General features: G+C 47.7%; 1 protein-coding gene across 2 annotated transcripts in view; it reads right to left on the bottom strand.

Annotated features, from left to right (window-relative positions):
- Positions 1-12,434, bottom strand: part of PLPP3 (phospholipid phosphatase 3) — a 79,533-nt gene that overhangs the window by 23,563 nt on the left and 43,536 nt on the right. For both annotated transcript variants that reach the window (XM_077760768.1, XM_077760767.1), the window contains exons 3-4: positions 1,681-1,961; positions 1,217-1,274 (exon numbers count right to left, since the gene is read on the bottom strand). In XM_077760768.1, the coding sequence (XP_077616894.1) occupies positions 1,217-1,274; positions 1,681-1,961 (339 nt within the window). The remainder of the gene's footprint in view (positions 1-1,216; positions 1,275-1,680; positions 1,962-12,434) is intronic.

The raw sequence follows: 12,434 nt of genomic DNA, 5'->3' as shown, positions 1-12,434 counted from the left end.
GTGTGATTTGTGTATAAATACAATCCCTGTTTGAGGTTTTCATAGGTTGGGGCCCACCTTTCAGCCCCGCAGGTAATGGGAAGCCCGCCCAGAGGCCTCCAGGCTTGGAAAGGATGGTTTTGGGGGGGTGGGAGGGGAGAGGGAAACAAAACAAAAAAACCTTCGGCTAGTTTTTCCAAATCCTAATTATGTTTCTTAAAGAAGTCAAAATCAAAACGTTCTTTTGCAAACAGCTTTTGCTCCCCTGAGCTATGTCTGACCTCTCAGCGCCTTCGCGCTCTGCATCAAAGGGGCCGAAGACAGGAAGTGCCTTGGCACAAGGGCCTCATTCAAGCAGAGACGAAAGGCAGGGGACCATATTTAACTCGCAAAGAGAAACAGACCCGCTGCTGTCTGTGCAGCAGCTAGGAAGAACAGGGCACTCACCTGTGCCGTCCCAGCACCTCTAGGAAGCCAGGGCAGACTTGGCCACAGGGGTGCAGATCGTGACCCCACTGCTAGCTGAGGGACCCCCCAACATGCTGCTTAGCCTCCCTGGGCCTTAGCTTCTGGATCCAAGCAGTGGGGATACACACTTCATACATTACCGTGCTATGATGAGGTTATATGCGCTCATGGAAGCGGAGGTATTCCGTAAAACTAGAAATCATTCTATGTGGTGGGATATTGATCATTTTTAAACTCTTTCCGTCAGTGGGGGATGGAAGAAGACTGGCACGGTGAACACAAGGAATCTGATGACAGGGCTTGCATTTGAGCAATAGTTCTAGTGTCTGTCAATTCTAACAGTTTACTTGAATTCTCTGAGCCTTACTTATAGTGATCCTTTCCTACAACAGAGACAGTATTACTTATAACCCAGGGGGCCTGGAAGAGTCAAATGAGTTAACGGATGGTCAGAAAACAGTACCCGTGACCATTAAATATTATACAAGCGTCTTTATCGCTTTATATTTTCAAAATGGGTGCATAATCCTTATCAAGCAGCCATGATAAATATTATTTTTATTTGAAAAATGGGAAAAGTCTAGAAAGGAAAACAACTTCTAATGTTGCGGCCAAGCTCAAAGCAGTACCTGATCTTTCTAGCTAATTTCTTTATCATGGATTTCACAATGAGGTCTACCCCTAACCATCCTGAGGGCTCTCTGCACAGAAGGGATTTAAGCTGGGGCTCCATACTACATTCCATTGGAATCAGAAGGAAGGTACTTACCACCAAATACAGCATAGTGTACATGGAGAAGGAGGCGTGGCCAGAGAAGAAGGACTTCCTGCAAGAGCAAGAGAGGGCCATGAGAGGGCCGTATGCACATCCCTGATACATGTCTGCCTGTCTGTCTCTCCTGCCTAGACTGTGACCTCGACACCATCACTGTCTTGTTTGGTTTTGCCACTTTGGTAGTCCACTGGATGTGTTTTTTAGAACCTAGCAGGCACCAATGAATGAATGAGTAAGCAAAAGAATGAATGAATGGACCTACCAGTATTCTACCATAATTGCTTATTTACCTATGCAGCTACATCATTTGACCCTGAGCTCCTTAAGGATGGGGACTATGCCTTATTCACCCACTGAAACCAAAGCCCAGCACTGAGCCTGGCACCCCTCGTAGCAGGTGCCTTCACAAGTGCTCCCCAAACTGCCCATGCCTGTGGCCACGGCAGGTGGTGACTCACCTGGCCTCTTGGACTTTGCTGTCATCACCTCTGCATTTGTAGTTTTGGATGTAGCCCTCGGAGCAGTTGATCTGGCTGAAATCGGGGTTGCAGACGTTCAAGAAGTGAGGACGCAGGCGCCCAATGGAGACTTTGGCAATGTCTGTGAAGGACTGGCTGATGGCACAGCCGAAGAGGAAGCAGCCCACCTGCTTGTAGAGGGCTGCCACGTAGGGATTCTGAATCGCTGGCCGGGACTTCTCCTTCAGGTAGTAGATGCGGTAGAACTCCCCAGTGATGATCTGAAAGGAAGCCAATGGGGGGATTAGGCCATGTCAAGACCCGTCATCAAAGCAGATGCTGACAACATTCAGTAGGTAACTGCAGGCTGCAATCTAGAACATCCCAGTTTTCTATTTAAGAAATATAGAGACAGAAATACGCATGAGAGGAAAGAGCAACGTGCTAACAACATGGTCATTTTTTTCTTTTTTAAAAAGTCCCAACAGGGGCGCCTGGGTGGCTCAGTCGGTAAAATGTCCAACTTCGGCTCAGGTCATGATCTACCAGTTTGTGGGTTCGAGCCCCACATCAGGCTCTGTGCTAACATCCAGCTCAGAGCCTGGGCCTGCTTCGNATATAATATGTAAAAATAAATATTATAGATAATATATAAAAATAGAAACATTTTACATAATGTATATTACATTTGTATTTTTTTTTAAACAAAGAAAGAGACAAGGACTCATCTATGGAAAAAAAAATTAGATGAAGAATCAAGGACATGGTCAAGGGTGGCCAGGATGTCAGAGGATCTGAGCAAATGTCAGGATCTGGGCTTTTGAGCAAGGGGTCGACAGCCTTGTGTCAACACTGAGCCGCAGTGGGGGTTTCTGTAGGCGGGTGAAAGCCTAAGACCATGTCCTGGGGGTAATTCCCCACTCTGCCACCTGCCCGGTGTACTTCAGCAACAACTTAACCTCTCCAAGCTTCAGTTTCCTTCTCCTTCAGAGGGGGCTGCATGCCTTTTCAGGGGTGTTGGCTTAAATCTGGTTAACACGGATGGGAAACGACCTGGGTCATCGAAAAAGATTCTTTCATTTTCCTTTGTCAAAAAATGCTGTGATGAAAAGAACTGGCCTACAAACCAAGAAGCTTTTCTTTTTCTTTTAAATAGAATCCAGTTAACTATTAAGCACTGTATTTAGTTGGCATGTTTCTTTAGTTGTCTTTCTTTATTTTTTTAACATTTATTTTTAGAGAGAGAGAGAGAGAATAGGGGGAGAGAGAAAGAGAAAGAGAGAATCCGTTGACAGCACAGAACCCAACACAGGGCTCGATCCCATGACCTGTAAGACCATGAGCTGAGCCAAAATCCAAAGTCTGACATTTAACTGACTGAGCCACCCAGGCGTCCCCAAACCAAGGAACTTTTAACACAATGCAAACAGTGGTTGCAAACTTCCAAGTCCCGGCACACTGTCTCCCATCTCCTCCATCCTGAAGGACGGCCAGTGAGTCTGGATCTTCATACCCTTCCTCCATCCCACTTTGTTTATTCCTAACACTTAGGGGAGTATTGTCACTCCTGGAAAAAGAAGAGCCACCAATTATTGATTACCTACCACATACCAGATACTGCTTTCATAGACTTTGTTTCATGAAATGCTTACAATAAGCATGAGGTAGGTATGGCTGCAGCTCAGAGACAGGAAGCGGCTCCGGTCAAACTGCCTGGCTTTACATTAGAAACGGGAGCAGGGGGCCAGTGTGTTCTCCGTAAGGCAAATGCCCTTGATGCCCACACAGCAGAGAACCAACTCCACTCTGGTAACGCCCCCACCCCCACCCCAGCCTGCTGCTCTGTCTTAACTCCACGGCACAGCCTCGGCCACTTCCTGCTCCCAACCACAGTCCAGGGACAGCGATGTTCAACTCCACACATGCCACAAAGCTCCCTTCACAATTCCTCCCGGGGCAGGGTGATGAGCCACACTCGCTCTTTCAGGGAGCAGAGAGCGCATTCACAACCACAACAGAAGCAATAGACTGACATATCCGGACACTCCTTTCAAAGTCTCCTGGTTTTTTTTTTTGGTTTTTTTTTTTTTTTTTTTTTACAGCTGGGGAAGGGGTCAGCGCATGGGATCTGGTCCAAGTTCTCAAGAGCTCCCAAGTCTAGAGGGAGGATGGCCAGGTGGCGGGGAGATGCCAGCTGGGCCCTGGGGCCAGCAGGTGTGGGAGTGAGAATAGCCACAGGCGCTACTAACATTTATACAGCGATTCCGTGTTTATAAATACTTGGTTGTTTCTAAGTGCTACACCTTGCTTCCCACATCACACTGAGTGTGATTCTACATTAGAGAGAGATGGCCAAAGGCCAGTCCAAGTCCTGGCTTAGCTGTTCCCTGAGGGGCAGGACTCATACCTGATCTTGCAGAGGTGCTCAGAGAATACTGGTTGAATGAAGGAATGAATGAATGGAAATCAGACCGTAGTTTTCACAGTTGTTTCGTTGCAAAATTGGAAATATCCTCAAAATATTACCAAACGTCCTTTGAGAACAGGTTGTGGAGATTAAAATCTGAGAAGCCTAGCAAGTCAGAAATGAAAGGGTCCACTATACACGGAAGAAACTGAGGTCCAAATTAACTCGCAACCGAAGACTGGACCCAGGCATTCCCGCTCCCCGCCCAGCATTCTTTCCTAGGGCTCCTGGTCTAATTCCCCTTTGAACCTGTTTATACTTTTACCCTGTGTAACCTTACAGGCTAACAAGTTCCAGATGTTCACTACCACCGTCATGCCCTCTCTTTCTTCTTCTTTATTTATAAATCATGCTCACGTGACTTTGGATGCAGGGAGAACACTGCGGTAGGAGTCGGTAGCCAGGGTCCAAGTCTCTACTCACTGAGTGGATTTGAGATAAGCCAGTTCTTCACTTGCAAAATGAGGGCGCTAGACTCTGTAATTTATCACTTCATAACTGCAGTGACATTTTGTTTTTGAAAGAGAGAGAGAAGGTAGGTGTAAGTGAGCAAGGGGCACAGAGAGAGAGAGAGAGAGAGAGAGAGAAGCGGGGTTCACCTGAAGCAGGGCATGAGCTCACCCAAAGCGCGGCTTGAACTCATCTATTGTGGGACTCGAACTCACGAACCGTGAGATCATGACCTGAACCGAAATCAGATGCTTAACGACTGAGACACCCAGGCGCCCATGCCATGCCATTTATTTTCAACTATCCCGTACCACCTCCACCACGAGCCTCCCATCCAAGCAAAGGTAATCAGCAGTAGCAGAGGTAAGGCACTTCCTCCGAGATGAAGCCACGGGCACGGAGCAGAACCAAGGCCCCGTGCACAATCCCCGCCCTTGGATGGCTCCTGAGTTCCTTGAACCGTACCGCTGCCACAGATGAAGAAACTCTAAGCTGTCTTGGCTTGAGCCCGATTTTCCTATTCAATGCTGAAAAAGAACACGCAGCCTTTTCACTGCAAATCAGCATCTCCTACTCGAATCTACCAATTAATCTCAGGGGATTCGCTGCTGTGCTTGAGTCACTTTAGGGAGAAAAGGTTTGGTTACAACTCAAGGACTCCTTTCAGCGCTAAGATCCCTTCATTTGAACACTTTGGTTTGGGTGCCACAGCCTCGCACACAACAAACGGCCAGTGAAAATGCTTCCTCCTCTCACTGGAGGAGAAAGAGGGAAAGAAGGCATTTTATGGCACCTCAAATTCTTCATAACAATGCTAATAAGAGCAGCCATCTTTTACATTTCTTTCGTTCTTCTTGGTTTCATTTGATGTGTGTGAGGCTCTGTGAAGTTATACCCATTCTGTAGCTGATAATAGTAAGGCACTGAATGACAGTCACTAACCTGAAGGATATGAGGCTTCAGAGGGACAGAGCTAAAAGCAGAGACCAGAAACGCCGACTCTTAAGCTCAAAGACTCACAACAGGCTGTACTGAATTTTTTGATTACAGATCTGCCTCAACCTTCAATGGCATGACATCCTGATAAATGCACCCTAAGCGGAAAATATTGTTAAGTCAGAAATGTGCTGAGCACACCTGACCTACCGAAGATCACAGCTTCTCCTGGCCTATCTTAAACATGCTCCGAGCACTTCCATTCGCTTATATCTGGGCACATTCACTACCACAAAGTCTATTTTACAATAAAGTGTAGAAGAGCTCATGCAATTTGTTAATTATTGCACTGACAGTGAAAAACAGAATGGTTGCAGGGGGTTCACCCTCGTGATGGCAAGTCTGACGCTCTGCTGGTACCTGACATCACTAGGGAGTGCCGTACCGTGTATCACTAGCCCAGGAAAAAAATAAAAATTCAAAATCAAAGTGCGGTTTCTACCGAATGGGTATTGCTGGCACACCATCGTAAAGTCGACAAATCCTAAATCAAACCATCCTAAATTGGGGATCAGCTGTATTTCTATTGTTATTGAAAATGATCCCCCCTGCCCAGTAGCAACTGTATATTTTCAAGGACAGGGCCAGGCTGAAGCCATTTAGCAGACACATGACTCCAGGACCACATGGCTTCCGGGGCAGCCCTGACAGATCTTACAGTTAATGAGCAACAAATTATGTATTTTCTCTATCCCCTTGTACAGAAGGGTCGGGGAGTCGACAGCACAGCCATAAATCATCATTATGAACCAGCCGGACTTGGCTTCTTGTAATCCTAACCCTTAAAAGACCATTTAATGAAATTCGGACTGTGAAAGGCGGCCTGAATACCTCACCTCTGCAGAAGAGGCGAAGGCTTAAATTGTTCTCTGACACGTTACACACCTAACGCCGGAGTTCCAGATTTACAGCTCTCGGACTTTATTCATTACTCACAGTGTTTTTATTCCTGGGTAATAAAATAAGCTCTTCCCTCCTCCCTACAAAGGCTCTGTCCCCACCCCCAGACTCCAGCCCCTGGAGCCCTCATTTCTGCTTCAGTCAGCAAGGCTGTGATATGTAAATTTCACTGCTGAGAAAAATGCCTTCAATGTTGATCCCTTTCTAAAACAGCAAGCAACAGATTCCGGGGGCAATGGCAAGCTGCCAGGCAGCAGAGGCGAATTCTCCCCTACCTGCCTTTTAAAGCACTTGGCACAGAATCTGGAAACTAATAACGCGGGAAAGCATCGCAATTAAAGCTACAAGGGGACAGAGAGCGATCAGCGCTTGTCCCGACAATGGTAACAGTTTGTCCCAACTCCAAGACAGACCTTCTCTGCCTCTCCTTTCTGGTGTCAAAGGCCTCAACTGCCCAGTTTTCTTTTGGAAAAGAGAGGGTACAGGGTGGTCAAAATAGCACTGACTTTGGAGCCAGGAAAACCTCAGTCTGAATCGCACCTCTTACCTTAGGCAAGCGACTTCGCCTCTCTGGGCTTAGGGCTCCTCATCTATGAAAATAAGATGAAGAACATCTACCTGGTAGGATTGCCAAGGGACGCCAGAAGGTGATGTGACAAAAGCCTGGCACCTAGCAAAAGAGCCCTCTGATAGTTAATTTTTTTCCTCTTCCCCTAAGAGAAGAGGAAACAAAAAATTAATAGTCATAGAAAATCTTTTCTTTAAGTTCATTTCTTTATTTGGAGAGAGACAGAGACAGCATAAGTAGGCAGAGAGAGAATCCCAAGCAGAGGCTCTGTGATGCCAGTGCAGAGCCTGATGCAGGGATCAAACTCACGAAACAGAGAGATCATGACCTGAGCTCAAGGTGGACGCCTCACCAACGGAGCCACCCGGGCACCCCAAAAATACCTTTCCCTAAGATACTTTCAAAAGCTCCTTGGAAAAGCACATTCCAAAGTGAAGCGTTTGGAAGTCCCACCCCTTCAGAGTAGAACCAGAAAATATGTGTTATGGATATGTTGGTTTTGACCACTTTATCTATAGGATGTCCTTTTCAGGGGAACAACGCAGAAGAGAAGTCTCGACCCAAGGCAGCCAGGGAAAGCCTATGGCATTGTTTGTGTCACGTGTCACATTCCACTCTACACATTATCCCCAGAAAAGTAAGACTTTTGCACAGTGTCCCAACAATACCTCTTTTAGAGGCTGAGAACTCATCTCCTTCCCTTGCCCAGTTTGAAGGACAAACTTCCTCATTTTTTGATCTGCTTGAATAATAAGACTTGCATAGCACTTTAGAGCTTACAAAGCATCTTCACACCCACTGCGTTATCTGCCTCTCACAACACCCTATTACTGAATTATTATGAACGCTTTACAAGTGACTATGAGGGAGGCCGAGAGGCCAGGGAATCACCCTTCGTCAGAAAGCAGGCGATGGCAGAATGGTTACTGCAGCCTGGATGCCTCACTCTAGTTCCTGCGTCCTGTCTGATGGCATCAAGCTGCCTTTCTCTTAGATGTCCTAGCAGGTGGCAGGATCTGTGTTCCCAGTGAGACAGATGCTACTAGAATACCTGGGAAGGTCACATAATCTTGTCAGGCACTTGTCCACCTCAGCCCCTGCTAGCCAGAGCGCCAAGCCATTCTTTGATATCTCAGTTATGCAGACTAATGAACTTCTTTCCATCCAGAAGAATAGATTCGTTCAACAAACACTGGATGATAGACAATAAGGAAGGGAGAGTCCGTTTTTTCAGTCCCCAGCAAAAGGAACAAGGTAACATATCTGGGTCCTGCTTCTCAGGATGGAGACAGAAGTGTGGCTGGATTTTCTCTGAAGCTGGATACGTCCGGGACAACAAAATGCAGTATCTTTAGCGACTAGAAACAAATGACGAGAAATTCAATTTCTGCGGCTTCTCCTGCTTGGGTGACTTCGGCCTCTTGGCAGGAGAGTATTGCCTTGCAGATGGGGAAAGGCAGTGAGGACACAGCTCTGTCCAAGGCCACCAGTGGAGTTTCTGGGCTCTGTGGGTAAGTCAAAACCCCAATATCTAGAATATAGATAGACAGCAAAGAGGCAGAGAGGCCGCAGAGGCTACTTATGGAGGAAATCAGCAGTGGCTGCCCCAAGCCCACAAGCTTTATGAAGAAGGCAGTGTGAAGTGTGACACATCATTATTTTCCCAAAAGTCAGGGACTCAAAGCCATGGGGCTGTCCTAGGTGACTAGCTCTGCCTATCTGTGCAAGGGCCTCCTTCCTGAAGGTTGTTTCTGCGGCACTGCCTGCTGCCCATATCTTACTCATTTTTTGACACCGAATCCCCTGAACTTTCTGAATATGGCACCATTGTGCTTTGCTTCCTATTTCTCAACCGCTTTCTCCCTCCAGAGGCTTCCCTTCAGGGTTCTTCCAGATAAATGCGGGTCTTCCTGGAGTTGAAGCCTTGTCTTTTGGCCCTATCTCTGCTGCTTCGACAGTTCTAATTATTACCTCTGTGAAGATGACCATCAAAAGGGCACTTCCCTCTCTCTTTTCTCTCCCCCTCCCTCCCCGATCTCTGGTTTCAGCTTACCCCTTACCCTGGTGGTCAGCCTTCTTTCAATCTTCTGCCAAATTTCCCAACCATTTATCAAACCGATGATTTCAGCAGGTCAGCTTAACCCAGTCTGTCACACCCATTCCCACTGCTGCCCCAAACCTCACTCCTCTTCCCTTCATTCCTGCTCAAGTCACCACCATACAGTTGCAAAGACATGACCCTGTAGACGCCTCCCCTCCTTATCACATGGTCATCCAATTCTGGTCATCTTACATCCACGAGGTGTCTCACATCCATCTCTCTTCTCTCTCTCTCTCTCTCTCTCCCCTACTCGCATCAGCCCCACATGGTTCAGGTCTCCTCGCCTTGGCTGCAAAATTGACGAAACTAGCTTTAAGGACTTTCATCAATCTCTAGCCAATTAATTGGGGTAAAGACTCCTTGACATTCAAGGAATTTCACAATCTCACTATGATCTTCTCCTACCTTATCNTCACATCCATCTCTCTTCTCTCTCTCTCTCTCTCTCTCTCTCCCCCCCACTCGCATCAGCCCCACATGGTTCAGGTCTCCTCACCTTGGCTGCAAAATTGACGAAGCTAGCTTTAAGGACTTTCATCAATCTCTAGCCAATTAACTGGGGTAAAGACTCCTTGACATTCAAGGAATTTCACAATCTCACTATGATCTTCTCCTACCTTATCTCCAGCTACTCCCTGATACTCTTATTTCTCTAGCCAAACAGGTTTGCTCTACATTTCTAGAAAACACTCCATTGTTCCAGCCTCTCATTCTCCAAGCAACCCCTTCTGCCCAGAAGGTCAGGATCTCTGAGGGAAGTCCCACCCACCCCATAAAGTAGAGCTCCATCAACGAGTGCCCTGGGTTAGAGTTCTGCCTCGCTTCACTTACGGGTCTTGGACAACAGAGCACTGTAAACCCTCAGCTTCCTTATGTGCAAAAAAGGGATGAGGCCAATACCAAGAACTCAAGGGCTGTTGTGATCATTAAGTGGGACCAGTGCTCAATGAATGATGAGGCGGACAATAATAATGCTAGTCTTCCCCAATGAAAATAATCTTCGGTGATCTTCCTCTGAATTTTCACAGCAGCACTTTATACCTCACACCACCTACAGCCTTTGGCTCGTTGTACCCTGGAAGCTCTCAGTGCTCTGGCTCCCCTCCTGTTCTCTGAGCAGCTCCTCGGTCTCCCTGAGGGTAATGGCATTGTCAGTCTTGTCGCTGGCTTGCTTCCCCTTTAGATCATAAGCCCCTAGGGGAGCATCTGTGTCCTACCGCAAGGTGTCAACCACAAGGCCTGCTTGTTCTAAGGGAGGTCTCACCAAACACCTACCCACAGCAGGTTCCCACCTCCTGCAAAAGCCACTTTACCCAAAGCACCATCACCTACCGTCCATCTGAGGATCCCAGGCTGCCATCTGCCTGGTGGTCTAAGTGTTGTGCCTTCGGCCAGACAGTGAGCTCCCCAAGCCCAGAAACGAGACGGTTTTACAGCTCATCGAAATAAAGAGCACTCTGCATAGCTCCTAGCACAGAGTAGGCCTTCAATAAATGTCAGTTCAGGCACTGGGCTCGGAAGCCACGGAGCCCTGGGTTTTCATTTCTGCTCCCTCCTTCACTAAACAGGAAGCTGCACTAGCCTCTTCTCTCCTGGAAACCTCCATGCCCTCCCTCATTTATAAAACAAGGTAAAGACTACCTCTTTGGGCGCCGGGGGGCGGGGGGGGGGGCTTAGTCGGTTAAGCGTCCGACTTTGGCTCAGGTCACGGTCTCACAAAGCATGAGTTCGAGCCCCACATAGGGCTCTCTCCTGTCAGTGCAGAGCCTGCTTAGGATCCTCCGTCCCCCAATCTCTGCTGCTCCCCCGGGCGTGCTCTCTCTCTCTCTCTCTCTCTCTCTCTCTCTCTCTCAAAAATAAGTAAGTTTAAAAAATAAACAAATAGGGGGCCTGGGTGGCTCAGTTGGTTAAGCGTCCAACTTCAGCTCAGGTCATGATCTCACGGTTTGTGGGTTTGAGCCCCGCGTTGGGCTCCGTGCTGACAGCTTGCTCAGAGCCTGAGCCTGCTTCGGATTCTGTGTCTCCCTCTCTCTCTGACCCTCCCCTGCTCATGCTGTCTCTCTCTGTCTCTCAGAAATAAATAAAACATTTTAAAAAATTGTTTTTAAAAAATAAAATAAAATAAACAAATAAATAATAATACCTACCTCATCTAACTGAACAAGAGGATTTAATATAAGGCATTGGTTTCCCAGTCCATCAGAAACGTTGTGAATGTTATCTGATTCCCTGCCCCCAATCCCTAACAGACACCAACTCACAGAATGGATTCCTCAGCCTCCAGCACATTATCATGTAAAATGGACAAATTAAAAGCCACTTGCATCCTGGAAACATTTTCCAAGTGGTCATTAACCCCTCAGAGCTGCATGTGCCTGAAGAACTGCTGCCACACGTGTACGTGTGCGTGTGCGTGTGTGTAAGGGAACAAACTAAATCCTAATCCCAACGCCTGTGTTTGTTAAATTGCAGATAGATGCCCCCTGCCACCAGCCCCTCAGGGATGAGAAGGTCTCAGAAGAACTCTGTGCCATTTGATCAGGGACCCACACAGTGGAAGGATTCATGCGGCCACTCTCCGTGGGTGGTCCTGGTAATTGCACAGACCTAGTGGATTGTAAACTGGGGGACCGGGTCTCCTACCAAGGCACCGCTGGGCCAGCCCGACTTCACTTTTTTTTTTCAGAGTTGAAAACTCGACTAACCTTTAATGAGGCAATCTTGGGGAACCTTGTTTTCTTGGCAGTGCGCTCTCAGATAAAGGGGCTGGGGGGCGGGGAGGAAGTAATGAAGTCCAGATGTGGGCACGCTGAAGCCCGATCCTGAATAAACAAGTCTTGGAGGGATGAAGCTCTTCTTGTCTCTGCAGCAAGACATCTGCGTGCGCTACAGAGCACGTTCCCAAGTGCATCAGGGACCCTGTTTAAGATTTGAGGGAAGCAAATGGAGTATTCTGCCCAGCTGCCCAAGTCCTCTGACATCCCCTGGCCTAATGCTTTTGATATTCTGCCTAAAGCGTATGGCTTGTGAGTTTCACAAACGCGTACTGAGCACCCCGGTCTCCGCCTTGCACTGGAGGCTAGCAGTTTCACACGGATCAGGCCGCTCCCTGTCTCTGCTGCAGCTAATGGGGTCACCGAGAAAAAGACGGGGCAGTTGCACACAGTAACTGCAAAGACAAAGGCGAGCCCAGGGTTCTCTGGGACCTTCGGAAGGCGGGGAAGGAGGCAGCCAAGGAACGGTTCCTGGAGGGGGATGTCTGCTCAGGGTTT

Source organism: Crocuta crocuta, unplaced genomic scaffold (genome assembly GCF_008692635.1).
Source record: "Crocuta crocuta isolate KB4526 unplaced genomic scaffold, BGI_CrCroc_1.0 scaffold559, whole genome shotgun sequence".
Classification (NCBI taxonomy): domain Eukaryota; kingdom Metazoa; phylum Chordata; class Mammalia; order Carnivora; family Hyaenidae; genus Crocuta; species Crocuta crocuta.
This window is presented reverse-complemented; position numbering and strand designations above follow the sequence as displayed.